The 16,738-nt window shown below is 38.5% G+C and overlaps 1 protein-coding gene across 2 annotated transcripts in view; it reads left to right on the plus strand.

The window, feature by feature from the left end:
* Positions 1–269: 269 nt before the first annotated feature.
* LOC139736166 (synaptotagmin-14-like) overlaps positions 270–16,738 on the plus strand; it is a 70,764-nt gene continuing 54,295 nt past the window's right edge. The window contains exons 1-3 of one of the 2 annotated variants that reach the window (XM_071646895.1): positions 270–337; positions 8,087–8,218; positions 16,472–16,633. In XM_071646895.1, the coding sequence (XP_071502996.1) occupies positions 8,200–8,218; positions 16,472–16,633 (181 nt within the window). In that variant the 5' untranslated portion in view covers positions 270–337; positions 8,087–8,199. The remainder of the gene's footprint in view (positions 338–8,086; positions 8,219–16,471; positions 16,634–16,738) is intronic. The other variant, XM_071646896.1, reaches the window with a different exon arrangement.

Consider the following 16,738-nt stretch of genomic DNA (forward strand, 5'->3'; position numbering starts at 1 on the left):
CCTTCGTAACGTCCTTTTGGTATAAATTTTATCATATGATATTTAATTCTGCAGAGTTTATCGGTGAGTGGGGAAAGGCGAGGTAAAAGAACCCCTTGAATCATACCCAGGGAGCTATATAATAGGGCCTACTCCCTACACCAAAACGCACTTACAGCTCCCCCTCCCCCTCCCCCATCAGGGGCAACTTTTGAATGGCAGGCGAACCATCGTTCCCTAAATCCGGGATAACAGGTGTCCGAAGTCTTTCACTTCAATGTGTGGTACTGTTTACGCTCATATTCACAGTGTATATGATAATCGCGTGATGTCCGCCGCGACATAACCAGAGGTAAGGGTAAGTAAAGTACCTTTTCACTTCTTGTGTGAATGCAAACCATCAATTTTTATCTGCACATTTTATTCTCAGTGATGTTAGTTTTGGTGTTTAGGATATGAGGGAAAAGAAACGTATGGACCAGGTGAAGTTTCGTGAGCTTTCCATTCACTATATACAGCCCATGGTTGTAGATTAGTACGTATGCTTATTGGTAGAGGCCCCGAGATAATCGCTTCCAGTGAACACACAATGCTCGGCTGCCTCAATACTCTCCCGTGTATTTTTGGCGTCAGTGGTGTGATGAATATTGGGAATTCACAGCTCTGTCATTTCGTATGCTGTGTGCACTGCACACAGTGACGCCATGTATCTGAATGCTGTTGATGCTGTTCTGTGGTAAACTGATTGTCTCACTATTGAAAAGTACCATAAACTGGTGTGGCATAATTATTTTGAGTTATGATAAACAGTGATGTGTACTCCGTTGTCCTCTTAGTCACCATCTAAAAAAAAATATTCCCAAACTTTAGTAGCTTTCAATTTACATACAATATTGGAAAGAAAGTCCAAAAGTTCTGGATTTTGTTTTGTTTCAGAAGTTAATCTGAATTTATGGCATCTTTTACCGCTAACACTCAACAGTACCAGATCAAAAACACATAAGTTTTACAGCATCTCTGTTTTGGTGTATTCACAAATTGTTTACACACTGTACACCTGAAGAGTTTATAAATGGAGTTGGCCCTTTTTTTTACTGCAGGTGTTGGCTACTGAAATTAAGTGTTTGATTCTACAATTGAGTCAAATCAAGTAACTGCATATATGTGTGTGAATGTTTAAATGGACAAAACGAACTATCGTTTATGAAGCATGAACTTTTTTGTGCAATTGGACCAGGGGTGGATCCAGGAATTCCGTATAGGGGGTGGGGGGGGGGGGGGGGGGGCACACAAAATATTTCTGGTGCCACTTCCATGTTTAATCAGGTGACAAGCAAAGAGAAAAAAAAAAGATGGGGGGGGGGAGGGGGGGAGGAGCTCCTGTGCCATTTCTCAGACCAAATATTTCCGAGTTCATCGGCTGACAAAAAAAAAAAAAAAAGGATTCAGTGTAATGTTCTGGTGCCACTTCAATAAGAAATTAAAGATTTAATTAAAAATTTTATTTAAACCCATTCATTTTCTTTTCTTTTGTTTTAAGAAAATTGTGGGGGGGGGGGCATGTGCCTGTTGCGCCCCCTGGATCTGCCACTTGGGACAATAGTAACATTTGTAATTTATGAATTTTGCCATCGTACGTGTTTGTTTTTCATGTGATTGATGGTTAACATGGGCAAACTTTGCAGTACAGTACTTAGTGTGAATATAACAAGCACTGTTTTCACGCAACTTCAAGAAGTGGAATGATTTGATGGTTTGCCTACAGTTGAGAGAATGAAAATATGTGACTGCCTTTTGACATCATATTAAAAAAATAGTAAATATGTGATAACAAAGGGAGTTCATAGGCCTGCTGATTGTATAGCTGTTATTATAGAATATGTAAGTAAAATGGCTGTAGGGAAGATACCAGAATTACTGAATATGTCATTGCTAAGAAAATTGTTTTAACTGCAGTGCTGCCATAGAGCACACATTTTATTCGTAAAATAATAGCTGTACTGTCTACACAAATGGTACTTTTCCCTTGGAAACTAAAGATCCATAAATTATAGTGAACAAAATGAGGATAACATACAATGTAACTATGCTGTTATTCCATAAATTATTATCATGTGTTACACAGCCAATGATGGCCTGATATTGATGTCTTTCAAAGTACGTAATTTATCCGCATACATGGAGCTGCTGCAAAAGGTAGGCCTACAACCTGTAAGGGTACATGATATTTGTGTGACTGTAGTGTGCCAATCAGGAGCAGCTGTGATAGGTAATAAAGTTAAGATCAGTTAGTAGCTCAAAAGTTTCCATAATGCCCTTTGACTAAGAAAAATTATCTCAGAGAGAGAGAGTATTATAACTTCTTTTCTTAACTTTTTGCAAGGAACCAGATTTAAGAAATAGTTTCTCTTTGTTGAGCACTGTAACTCACAGTTGCTATAATTACAGGCCTCTTTACATCACATCTGAATCTCTGAATAAGTCTGATACAGAGTACAATGTATGTCCAGGGCTCCGTTGCTAGAAACTTTGCGTTTAAACGCAACTTGCAACTGATTGTCACTGGCCAATCAAAATCATTGTTGCATGCATGTCTTCTTAATAGGGCAGACCCTGAGCCAATCAGAATGGTTGTTTCAAAATTAGCAATTATTTGCAATTGATTGCAACTTTCTTGCAACGGGGCCCTGTTCACACTTGAAGTAAAAAAAAAAAAAGTATGTTAATGTGTTATTTGAATTATATACATGCGGTATTTGCCTTATATACATGCGGTATTTGAATTCAGAATTATGAGGAGAAACATCACGTATATGTATAGACCTTTTAGTTTTGGGTACTGTTTTTAATGCTAATGTTTATTTCAGCTGTAACTTGGGGGCTTCAGTATGTTTGACAATCGTTAATTTATGCACAAACAAAGCAATGCATGACTCAGTGCATAACCAATTAAACTCCTTTCCCTCTTATTTTGGAAGCCCACCACCCCCCCCCCCCCCCCCCCCCATTATGACAGACATATGTTACGGTGTTTTAAAACCAAATATGTAATACTAAAAACAATCAGGGATTTACACAGTGGACAAGAAAGAGAGAGCAATGTGTGTGTGTGTGTGTGGGGGGGGGGGGATGGGGGTTTGTCAGAAAGAGAGAAAAAAAGATGTGCAAAGAGGTTGTAGCTGAACAAACAGACAAGAAAACAGTCAGAAATGTCTATTGCTCCAGAATCAAAATCTATTAAATGCAGCCTTGTGCACACCCTATGTATAAATTTCAGTTTGTGTCGATACCGTCCATACACATCATTTGTATGGTGTACCTTTTCACTATGGGGGAAAAACACTTTCTACCACCATTTCTCAAGGTAGTCTCATGCTACTGGATTAGTGATATGCCCTTCAAAACTGTGATTTGATATCGCACAGTTGCTGGTTATTTTCCTGTAATGCCTAGAGGAGCTCAGAGCTGAAGCACATCAAAGTTATAAGACTTGATGGCAGGGGCACTAAATATTGTATTCCAAGGTAGATTAAGAAGTCGTAAAAGAATAAATCATAAAAGGCATTTATGGACATTGATTAAAAAGCAAGGTGTGATTTACTGAAGATAGAGATGGTATTAAAGAGGAAGGTTGTTTTTGTTTTTGTTTGTAAACTTTTTACCTTGAAGATATGCCACAAATGCAATGGTGCTATAATCTTTTTGTTGTTGTTGTTGCAAAATTAGACAAAATATTAACCATGTGGTGACCTTAAGTACAGAAACTCAGTTCATTTTGTTTGATTTTGATTATAATCTTCTAGTCTAAATTGCCATTCAATAAATAGAAAATAATCTTTATAGAATAAGAAAAAAAATGTTCTCCTTTAGGCTGCATTCACATAGAAGTATACTGTATTCGCTATTCGCTATTCGCTATGCGCCGTCGAGTCGACCCAGTACACCATCACCCGCACCATCAACTCCATACTTCTTCCTCCTACACAATCATCCCAGCAATAACAATTTCTAAACTGCACCAGAATGTCAGTCTACATGCTTATTTTTGCTAAAGGCCAAATCCAGACCAAAATTTTCATCATTTCATAAACGAAGGATGGTATACGCTGCTCGAAAATCGAACAAGCGCGATTCCCACAATGCTATACTATTCGCAGCTATTCGGTATTTTCAAATAGTGCCCTCTTACATTGTATATGAACCGATGTTAGGAAATCCTATCGTTCGAATCAAGCTATTTGCGTGCCCTCAAAAACGAGCACCAAATATCCGAATAGTATACTTCTATGTGAACGCAGCCTTATGGGTGAAGGTTTGGATGCATAGTCACCTGAAAGAAAAGGACAGTAAAATATAAATTCATAATTTTGTGACCTATCAAGTACATCAGTGTTTAGAAATGTAATTATAAGGAAATCATAGCTATGTTGATTTGTTGAAGAGGTGTTTATGCTGTATTAAGTAAAAGTACTGCCATATAGCTTAACTGAAGAGTGACTGTCTGCCTGTCATGTTATGACATATTTCATAATTACATTTTGAATTGTATTCAGGTACATGTACATATTATGTACATGCATTCTCAGAGTTTTTATCGAGTTTGAGCTAGTACAACCTCTGGCCAAATTCTATTATTCTAAAAGTAAGGCAGTATTAAAAAAAAAGTAATGTAGTAGTTCAGAGGCCCACTTTCAGATAACAATACGATAAGACTTGCAAATGACAAAGAATGGAAGATGGAATACTTGTTAGCAATATTCAGTGAACTTAGCAAATCCAGCAATCTTGAAATGCGATGCTGAAAATTGAGACTAGTCTCCGCACCATATGTGCACAAAGTGGCACCATAACGAAATATAGAATGAAAAGCAGCGAGTGTACATGTACAAGAGCGATTCGGAAGCAGCAGGATGTGGCCGACATTAGCATGCTGATATGTGCATGTATTTGTTTTCAAGCAATATTTCATCACAGATAAATATTGACAATCTCTTTCATTTTATACCAGCATTTGTCAAAAAATGTGTCATTGCCTTACAGTGATATGATGTGTATGTATGCATGCACTTGGTGGTGTAATGTGTAGGATACACTACAATGCATGCAGTATTTGACCAAACTGTAGAAATAAATGACAGTGTAGCACAGAATATAAAACAAGCTGTTTCATGCATATGTCTGATTAACCCATTTAACAATCCAGAAATTGGTTCTTTTAGTATGAAGAGTTTGTTCACAAAATTTGCGATTAAAGGTCAAGAAAAATTAGAGAATAATAAGAAAATTTTTGCTTCTTTTGACCATAACTTCAAAAATGTACCTTTATATGTAATGACCAATATATCATTTAAAAGGTATTATTTTGTACTTTATGACAAAGACCGTACTTCAAAATCTTCAAAAATGGACTTATTGGTTTTTGCGAACAAACTCTTCATATTTAACCCTAACAAGGCCGGAGGTTGAATCAACCCCCCCCCTCGACATTTTTTCGCGACTTTTCCGTCGCGCGAAATTTTTTCACCTAATTGCCATTCACTTACTTTTTTCTTTCAAATCTCGCGCATCTTTTGACACCATTTTCGCGAAAATCGTGCATACTGTTACGACGCAGCACAACCTTTTATACATGCCTGTCAGGCCGAAAACAGCTCAAAAACGTGATTTTGTGTATAAAGTCTATGCAAATGGAGTTTTCTCACCTTATTCATAAAGATATGAATATTTTCACTTTCATAGGCTGAAATCAATTAATTTTAGCATAATTATGCTTGGAAAAGGTTCTGTCATAAATTTTGCGAAAAAAAATGACAAAACAAAAGGTCGAAAAACAAAAAATACATAAGAAATTAATTAAACAATAAAATACATAAGAAACTAAGTTTGATACCGGATTTTTTTTTCAAGTACATTGTTGGGAATGCTACAAAGAATGTTATCACCAAAAATTAGGATTCTAGGAGCTTTCTGATTTAGAGCAAAATGTATTATTTTATGCATATATTAGCATAATTAATGAGTGTAATGAAAATTTCCATTTCTTTTTGTGTAATGTGGTAGATTACGCCACAGGTAATGCATGTGCCAATTTTTGTGGCGATTGTGCAATCGACGGCCGAGATCTCGGGGGGGGGTGGCCCCCCCCCCCCCCCCCCGGCCACAGAACACCCCAAAAGCCCGGCCTGGTTAGGGTTAAGAGTGTATATGAACAGAATTCAGAATTCTCATGAAACACTTGTATTACAAGAAAGATAAAGCTCCTAAAATAATAATTAAAAAATCACACCTTTTCGATACTTGACGATATCTATACCTACTGTATACAGTGCACTCCCGTTATAACGAACACGGTTATAACGAAATTCCGGTTACAACGAAGTAAAAATTTAGGCCTCAACATCATCCATTCTATGTATCTTTATTGTTGACTGTTGACTTGACTGTGCAAAGTTCTGCAGAATCATGTGCATAGATATCTTAACTAAACCTGAAATAAAAAACTTTTTCACATGAAGAGCTGCTGCTGTACCTTGTCATGTTCAAGACTGCACAGACGTGTCCATGATGAATGACTGCAGCAGTTCTGCTTCAGTGTTGTTAAAATTGTGTGGAGTCTTTCAGATTGGTCATGACGTGAGTAAAAAAAAAAAAGGTTAGAGCTGATAGAATGAAATGTTTGGAAGCTCATAAACTCAGTCAAAAGACAAAATTATTGAATAATGAAACATTTGTAGTTTCATTGCATTAGAATATTGGTTGTATGCTACAGCTGCAATGTTAGAAACAATGGTAATATAGAATATAAATCTGGAATCAAAGTGTGTACGGACAAGAAAGGTTTCTTCGTTTCCTCAGACTAGGTGTTTCAAGTGAGATGTTTGTGATTACATTGTAAGTTGTCCTAGTTTGTTATTTAAATATGTTATGTATATAATACGACCAGTATGAACTTAGAGGAAATGATAAAATTGTGTATTTTAACTAGGTGTCTACACGTACATTAAACAAATGGTAACATGCTGAGATATATACCTATGCTTCTTATTTCTGATTCAGGCATACTGATATTTTTAGGCATTAATTTGCTCTTGAAATGCAGACACTGTTTTGCATTCCTCATTTAGCCCACTGGTTACTTCGTCAGAGATATTTGTTCTCCTCCAGTTGGTAAATGCATCCAACTTTATGGCTGATTGCTTGTCATGCTTGGTTTCTCTCCCGACCTGCTTCTTCCCCCCCCCCCAAAAAAAAGAAGATAGCAATGAAAACACATTTAGAATGCACTCAGTGCCACTCCAAGGTTAGAATCTAAGATATTACAGATCTATTCATCACCGATTGTGTGACACAGTTAGTTTATCCTGATGAATCGTAATTCTTGGCACAGTGATATCTATACACATAATTTGTGTCCTATCTGCCAGGTAGCAGTGCACGGGTGCTTTTATTGTTGATGGATTACGTGTATAATGCAGAGGTGAGCATCCATGATTGACTGGGTTCCATATGTTTGTGTGTTGCTGTGTTGAGCGGTGTGTACAGAGTGTTAAGAGAGGATTGGTGGGACGGTCCAGAATTACAATTTTAGAGGCCATTGAACAGCTACAGTGTATGCATACTGGTAATTTTTGCTGTAGCATATAACTATAAAAACTTAAACAGCAGCGGCACTATTTAATTTCCATAACAATGAGTCAACAATGCAGTGCCGGTGCACAATGCAAGCTGCGTATTTGATGATATATGAAAAGCACAGAGTACTATATCTATATCAAAACTACAATAGTTTTGAAAATTTTCGTAGTAGTACACTTTGTAACTGCAGCATGTCGGGAAAAGAAACCTCAACTGTTAGCTCTGAAAATGCATTTCCATGGCAGAAAGCGTTGTGATATGAGTGCTGCTGCTGATAACATTCACACTATCTTGGGTTGTTCATACTAAAAGTTAGTTATGACACAAGTAAACCATCTCAGGGGAGAGAAAGGAATAAAAAGATACTTTCAAATCTACACCTGATGAGGGACTTCCTTATGTACCTGTTCTTCATGTTGGTCTCATTTTTTTTTATTGTTGCTTATTGTTTTGTTTGTTTGTCAATCAACAGGATCCTTAGATCCAAACAGGAGTGGCTCTGATTTTCTGGACTTGGTCTAGTCTCCCTACTTCTAGAAAAAGAATCTTCTTTGTACTGGGCGTCTGTGGTGGAACTTTGCCACAATGGCAGGCATTGACGGTCGTGAGTATCATTATCAATATGCAGTTTAATCTTTTCTTCAAACATCACAAAATTTTGCATCATTGAAGAATAATGCCTCCTCGTTTAATCTGGCAGTAATACACCACAGAGTTTGTTCTTGAAAAGGTACAAAAAACTTACCCCATGTCACTCGGAAAATTGGTTCTCTTTTTGTACCAAGAATAACTTTTTTTGTGAAGGGGGGCAATCTAGATAAATTTACTGAAAATCAATGATATTGTTTCCCCTTTCATCATGATGAAAAACTCTGAAAAAACTCTGAATTACGTACCTCGACATGTATACCAGCATATGAAAGGAATCCCAATTTTCAGGTTGCAAAAAAGGCCACACAAACTTTAAAGGCATCATCTAACATTTAAAGATGATACAAAAACCAAGCTTTAGAGCTTCAAAATAGTTCTAAAATGTGAGTTAGGGATAGACACAACCAATGTAAAAAACGAATCTGTATATTCAATGTTAAGTATTGTTGAATATAAAAATGTGAAGAGTAATAAAATATTTTTTTTTCTAGAGTTAACTGTAGACAGTTTTGGTTTATTTAGAAAAATAGTGATTCCTCCTTTTACTTTTGTCTTCATTGCAAAATTTTTGTATGGTAGGATATTTTGTGATACAACTGACCTACATGTACACATATGCATCAAATGTGATAACTCGAACATACTGCTCCCAATGATAAACAGTACCTTTATGTCTCGATGATGCTGGTTCTGAAGTGTGCTTTCCTCACCGTACTTTGTCTGTCAGATTCAAACATGACATCTGGCTTACATATCAAGTAAATGATTAATACTTGCTATGCATATAAAATGCTACTTTGCAAGCATGTTAAAAAACGGATGCTAGCTGTGAATGATAGTAGTGCTTTTTTGTCTTGAAAATTCTGAGGATATGCAAAGACAGAAATCTGGCAAAACATGTTTCTTGATTATGCATTAGTACTCTTCCTACAAATGTGACACTGCACCTCAAAACAAACAAAAAGTCGCTAGACATAGATTTTTAGTTAAGACCATATTCTGAAAGAGCAGACTTTAAGCTTTAAAATGATGTATAACTCAAATCAAATGGACTCTCCTAACCTATCTAAATATTGGAAAGAAAGCACAAACTCAGGAAAAGTGTGAACTGAGAAAAGAGGCTCTGAAGTGCAGTGTCTATTCAAGCGCTTAATCTTTACCAAACTGTGCTGGCTGTGCGATGAATGGGACAAAAACAGGAAGTAAGCCACCAGAGTAACAACAATGAAGGGATTATCAGATTAAACTGAAATTAATCATGCCTCATTAACACATCCTGTCCATAATTAATGCCAACTTTCAAAGCAGTAGCACCATCCTTTCAAAAGTTATTAGAGTTGAAAATGAAGAGTGTGGACAAGGTTTTTCAGAAATGAAAAAGGGATTCTAAAGACACGCATAATCACACTATTCTACCAAAAATGTTTGAGATAAATTGCTAAAAAACACACTTTCCTGCCCGTTCTATGATACCAAATTTTAGTATAATGTAAAAGAAGACCCGCTCTTTCAGATAATATGAAAAAGTCAAGTTCGGCTAGGTTGACCTATTTCACTTATTTTCAGTCCTCACGCAAAACCAGTGTGTGCGACTTTATATTCGTTTTGAGGTGCACAGTCACAAATTATAAAAATATGCATGATAGTGCCCTCTGTCAGTCAGAAAAGTAGAAGAGTTGGGGATTCACATGTGTACAGCCTATACTGTTTAGTGAAGTAGGCAAAATGATAGAGCAGGTCAGCATAGGTGCAAAGATTTGAAAATGGGATTTTAATGTAACTTGCACATTTTTTTCCTTTAAGATTTCACTTTTTTTGCATTTGTATTAGAGTTGTTGTCCAACATCCATTTTTAGCTCACCTGAGCCAAAGGCTCAAGTGAGCTATTGCGATCGCCCTTCGTCCGGCGTCCGTCGTGCGTCGTGCGTCGTCCGTCGTCCGTCGTCCGTCGTCCGTCGTCCGTCGTCCGTCGTCCGTCGTGCGTCGTGCGTAAACTTTTTACATTTTCATCTTCTTCTTGAAAACCCCATGACCGATTTTCATCAAACTTGGCAGGTAGCATCCCTAGGGGGTTAGGAACTCAATTTGTTAAAATGGGCACCATGCCCCACCCAGGGGGCCCCCAGGGGGGCCCAAACCCCCCAAAATTAAGGAATCTGTAAAAATCTTCTTCTCTAGAACCAGAAGTGATAGAGCGAAGTTAATACTATGAGTTAGTACATTGATGACTGTAGTTTCAAGTTTGTTCATGGCAGAATCAGGGGTGCCCCCCTTGGGACCCAGGGGAGGGGGGTGGGGAAGGGTTCTAATGGGGCCTAAATTGTACATTTTCATCTTCTTCTTGAGAACTCCATGACCCATTTTCACCAAACTTGGCAGGTAGCATCCCTAGGGGGTTAGGAACTCCATTTGTTAAAATGGGCACCATGACCCACCCAGGGGGCCCCCAGGGGGCCCAAACCCCCCAAAATTAAGGAATCCGCAAAAACCTTCTTCTCTAGAACCAGAAGTGATAGAGCTAGGTTAATACTATGAGTTAGCACATTGATGACTGTAGTTTCAAGTTTGTTCATGGCAGAATCAGGGGTGCCCCCCTTGGGACCCAGGGGGGGGGGGGGGGGGTGGGGGTGAGGAGGGGTCCTAATGAGGCCTAAATTGTACATTTTTATCTTCTTCTTGAGAACCCCATGACCCATTTTCACCAAACTTGGCAGGTAGCATTCCTAGGGGGTTAGGATCTCAATTTGTTAAAATGGGCACCATGCCCCGCCCAGGGGGCCCCCAGGGGGCCCAAACCCCCCAAATGAAGGAATCTTTAAAAATCTTCTCTAGAATCAGAAGTTATAGAGCTGAGATAATACTATGAGTGAGTACATCCCTAACAAAAAAGTCCTGTGGTACTCCCTGTGGTACTTGTCGGTACCACACAATGTACCACACACTTGTAATGTTACCACAGGAACTGTGTGGTACTGTACCACAGGCTTGTAGGGTACTCCCTGTAGTACTTGTCAGTACCACACAATGTACCACATAAATAAATGTTACCACAGGAACTGTGTGGTACTGTTTTACAGGCTCATGTGGTACTCCCTGTGGTACTGGTTGGTACCATACAATGTACCACACAAATATATGTTAACATAGGAACTGTGTGGTACTGTGTCACAGGCTCGTGTGGTACTCTGGGATATACCACAGGGCAGTACCACAGGACATTACCACAGGAAAGTACCACAGGACATTACCACAAGACAGTATACACACAAATTGTCCTGTGGTATTTTGGGACGTACCATAGGAGAGTACAACAGGAAAGTACCACAGGATAGTACCACAGGACAGTACCACACGACTTGTTCTGCGGTATTTTGGGACGTACCACAGGACAGTACCACAGGAAAGTACCACAGGATAGTACCACAGGACAGTACCACACGAATTGTCCTGTGGTATTTTGGGACATACCACACGACAGTACCACAGGACAGTACCACAGGAATTGTCCTGTGGTATTTTGGGACGTACCACACGACAGTACCACAGGACAGTACCACAGGAATTGTCCTGTGGTATTTTGGGACGTACCACAGGACAGTACCACAGGACAGTACCACAGGATAGTACCACAGGACAGTACCTCACGACTTGTCCTGTGGTATTTTGGGACATACCACAGGACAGTACCACAGGTTAATACCACAGGACAGTACCACACGACTTGTCCTGTGGTATTTTTGGGACGTACCACACGACTTGTCCTGTGGTATTTTGGGACATACCACAGGACAGTACCACAGGAATTGTCCTGTGGTATTTTGGGACGTATCACAGGACAGTACCACAGGGCAGTACCACAGGACAGTACCACAGGATAGTACCACAGGACAGTACCACACGACTTGTCGTGTGGTATTTTGGGACGTACCACAGGACAATACCACAGGGCAGTACCACAGGACAGTACCACAGGAAAGTACCACAGGATAGTACCACAGGACAGTACCACACGACTTGTCCTGTGGTATTTTGGGACGTACCGCAGGACAGTACCACACGAATTGTCCTGTAGAATTTTGGGACGTACCACAGGACAGTACGACAGGAATTCCTGTGGTAATTTTCGATGTATACCACAGGAGATCGTACCACAGGAACTGTCCAAAATCCCACAGGAAGATCATAATATGGTGCTATTCCACCAAGAAGTACCACACAGCAAATTAAATGCGTAAATACCACAGAAAAATGCTACAGGATATTCTTTTTTTTAACATTTTATACCAGAGGACTATCACATCAGGAGAATATCAAACTGCAGTACCACACAGGAGTACCACACAGGAAAATTGTAAGGCAGAATCAACTGAAATTTATTTTAAAAAATATAAACAAAAAAGCACATATTAATATTCCTCGATTAATTGATAGATGAGTTATGTTGTGAATTATAGGAACTGATTTGCCATTACTTATCCTGTCCTATACTCCTACAGTATTAACTATTTAGTGAAAGTGCTGATGTAAAGCATGAGAAATTTCATAAGGACTTCTGTGGTACTCCTGTGGTACTCCTGTGGTACTCCTGTGGTACAAATTTTTACATAGCTCATGAATATTCATAAAAAGCACTCTAGATTTTAGAAGATACATATATGACTTTAAAAATCAAAGTATTAATGATGGGACTTACTTTGAACTTTATGAAAGATTGTCTAATTATGTTATGTTATTCCCAATATCATAGATATTGTTATGAAAGTGTAATTTCATATCTTGATAATAAAGTATAATCGAGTTAGTAACCATGCCTTAATGCTTTACGGATAGACGGCCATATATATATGTACTGATACAGTCGATGGCTACCTAGGAATAGAATATGACTAGGGTCTATATAGATCTATTATAGGACTAGAATGGCACTTGGCTATTAGATTCTCGTTTGAGGTTATATGTTAGGAGTAGGACAGGTTATTAAGTACGGCCATGTTTGTCCTGAAATCTATCACTCACCTATCAGGAATATTCCTTGATATGTGGCTAAAATTCTCCCATATTTTTTTTTTATCTATCCTGTGTGGTACTCTCCTGTGGTACCATGGAAATGCTGTGTGGTACTGCCCTGTGGTAATGCTGTGTGGTAATGATCGACCTGTGGTACTGTCCTGTGGTACTGTCCCAAAATACCACAGGACAGTTCCTGTGGTACTGTTCTGTGATACTAGTCCTGTGGTACAGCCCTGTGGTATATCCCAAAATACCACAGGAATTCCTGTGGTACTGTCCTGTGGTACTGCTCTGTGGTACCGGTCCTGTGGTACTTTCCTGTGGTACTGCCCTGTGGTACGTTCCAAAATACCACAGGAATTCCTGTGGTACTGTCCTGTGGTATGTCCCAAAATACCACAGGACAATTCCTGTGGTACTGTCCTGTGGTACTGTCCTGTGGTACCGTCCTGTGGTAATTACCACAGGAGTACCACAGGACTTTTTCGTAAGGGATTAATGACTGTAGTTTCAAGTTTGTTCATAGGAGATCCAGGGGTGCCCCTCTTGGGGTAGGGGGGAGGGGGGTGGTTGGAAGGGTCCAAATGGGGGCCTGAATTGTACATTTTCATCTTCTTCCTGAAAACCTCATGATGGATTTTTGTCAAACTTGGCAGGTAGCATCCCTAGGTGGTCAGGATCTCAATTTATCAAACTGGGCACCATGCCCCACCCAGAGGGCCCCAGGGGGCCCCAATTCCCCCAAATTAAGGAATCTTGAAAAAATTGGGCCCTTATTGTACATTTTCATCTTCCACTTGAGAATGCCTCGTCAAATTTTGGTAGAGCTGTGAATAATTTAGATTAGTGACTGCGTGAAAGGTGAACTTGCGATACTCAGGTGAGCGCTAGACCCGCGGGTCTCTTGTTTTTTAAAGCTTTGAGGTATCAGCTATCATCAGAAGATAAACCACATGGCAAATGAGATCAGTCACAACATTTTTTTCTAGAACACTTGGAGTAAAAAATTCCCAAGTTATTTGTGCAGGTGTTGAAATACGAAAACAAAAAATAACATGAAAATGTGATACATTTTCTGATATGTGAAGATAACAGTTTTTGTATTAAGTTTTTTTATCAATTGAAGAGAGGTTTGTCTATGACAGAGTGAGAAATAAAATGACTTAATTTTTATGTCATGTGTAATGTTGCCATCCTTAGTATCATTTATCAAGTATATGTCTGTCTCTTACTGTATCACATATTATGCTGTCGTACAGCTAGCAAACCCTACAGTAAGTATTGAAGCAAACCACTGCTGACATTTGCTGTGCAAACAGAGATCTTTGAGTCTTTGAGCTCAGGGGTCACCCTTCCTTCACAGAAATGAATTCACAAACGTCAGTCTCTCTTTCTCTGCACCATTGCACTTAGTTTCAAAGAATGCAGACAAAGATATTTATTTGCCATTTCAATGCATATTACTGTCTACCTGACTTTGAAGAGCACCAAAACACATTGCACTGGACTTGGCGTTCCTGCAAAGTTAGCTTGAGTAGGTGATGCATGATATCTGTAGTGTTGAACATGCCAAAAACAAATCCTACACATCAATCACTAACCTTTGTTTTTTTTCCCCCATGAAGAATGTCATTTCTTAGCCTGATTCCCAGGCTACATACATGTATACGTTTTACAAGAAGTCTAACAAATTAAGTCTTGCAAGTCTTTCAAGAAGTGTGATCTTTCACAAGTTATTAAAGAGATGTCTCATTTTTTTTTTTGGCTGTTCTAAGAGAGACACAGATTGAGAAATATTGTCATAATTGAAAGGTTGAAGTACATTGCAACAAACTGGCTAGTGTGCTCTGCCCAAAAATGCAGAGTATGCCACAAAAATAATAACAATATTGATTGATGTTTGTGTGATATAAATTTCATTTGACATCAGTCAGTGATTGGAAAGCATTGACAAGTACAGTTCACACCCAAGGAAGTAATGTGTGTAATCAGTTGGGTTGATAATTAATTTTTGTATGGCTATGATTTAATCAAATTAAGCAAATAAAATTAAAGCTATTAAGATTGATGTTTGAGTTGTAGTGCATACTGACAAAATTTATAGTTCTAGATTCATTCATTTTGCATGAGAGGCTGTTTAGCAAGCAGCAGAGTGTCTTGAAAGGATCTAATGGTAAAATGCAGTCTCTGTGGTTATACAACCATTTTAATACTGATTTTAGCTTCTAACAAAGTTTGCATGATTTGAATGTGAAGTATTGTTCTCATGTCATTGCATGTTTACCCATTACTAACAGTATTAATATCCCACATCCTGATTTTGCTGTTTTTGCTGTGATGAAGTATTTACACACACCTATCTTTTGTTCTGTTTTAAGATATTGAAAACTTGTTTCTTTATACTGAAAAGATACCTTTCATGAGATTCCTAATGAATGTGATGCATGATTATTTGAACTTTGCCACTTTGTTTGAGCTTGATTGTAACAGCTCTTTTTCATTTAATTGTAAGTACTGTATCAAATATCTCCCAATATTCAAGTAATGTGCAGTTAAATGTTTCCAGGTTAGCGTGCCTGGTCAGTGACGGGGCATTAATCTGCACATTACTTGAATATGAGACCGTTCTGAAGCAAATAATTTTCACACAACAGTAGATATATAATGTACTCTTAAATGAATCCCACAAGGATTGGAACAATCATCCCCCAGCATTCCCACTGATTCCTACTGATCAGTTACTAGCCAGCCCCTTTAAGCTACACTGTATATAATATTTCTAGTAAGGTCCTAACAAAACTTCTGCCTGTATTGTGTGAAAGGGAATTTTGCCTGTTGTTTGGTCTTCTGAGTTAGTTACCACAATACTTTTGATATGGCAGGATATGTATGGTTGCATGCATGGTTTCAATAACATTTGAGGGACAGACATTGTTGTTTTTTCAAACAGCAATGCTACCTCTCTTTGAGTAACAATTGTGTACGATATCGTCAGAAAAAAAAAATTATATAATATGTTTTTAAGTGTCCAACAGTAGATGAAGGCTTTCCCTGTCCATACTGGTGTTATGTTTGGCTTTGATAAACTTAGTGATGATAAGATAATACTTGGCCAATATATTTCTCTTTTTTGTTCATTTGGTGATATTTCCTTGATTGTAAAGTGGTATGTCTTCTTTTCCCCCCTTTGTGATAGTTCCCTTGGCGGCGCTGATCTTCCTCGGTGTCATCTTCATTTTTCTTACTTTCCTGGTCCTGATGTTCATGTACCTCAACAAGATGGCCTGCTTCGCCAACTGTGGTGGCTGCCCCTGTCTGGAAGAAAGGAAGGCGAAAAAGGATAAGCAAGCTATACTTGGTTAGTCAGACAAGTTTGTAACATTAAGATTTTAAAAAAAGTGCACTTGTCCCAGTAATTGGTATTCATGGTGGTAGAAGCTTCCAAAGGTCAAACAAGATATTG

This window comes from Diadema antillarum, unplaced genomic scaffold (assembly GCF_040938485.1).
Source record: "Diadema antillarum isolate AM-2024a unplaced genomic scaffold, OU_Dant_1.0 seq00000633_RagTag, whole genome shotgun sequence".
Classification (NCBI taxonomy): Eukaryota; Metazoa; Echinodermata; class Echinoidea; order Diadematoida; family Diadematidae; genus Diadema; species Diadema antillarum.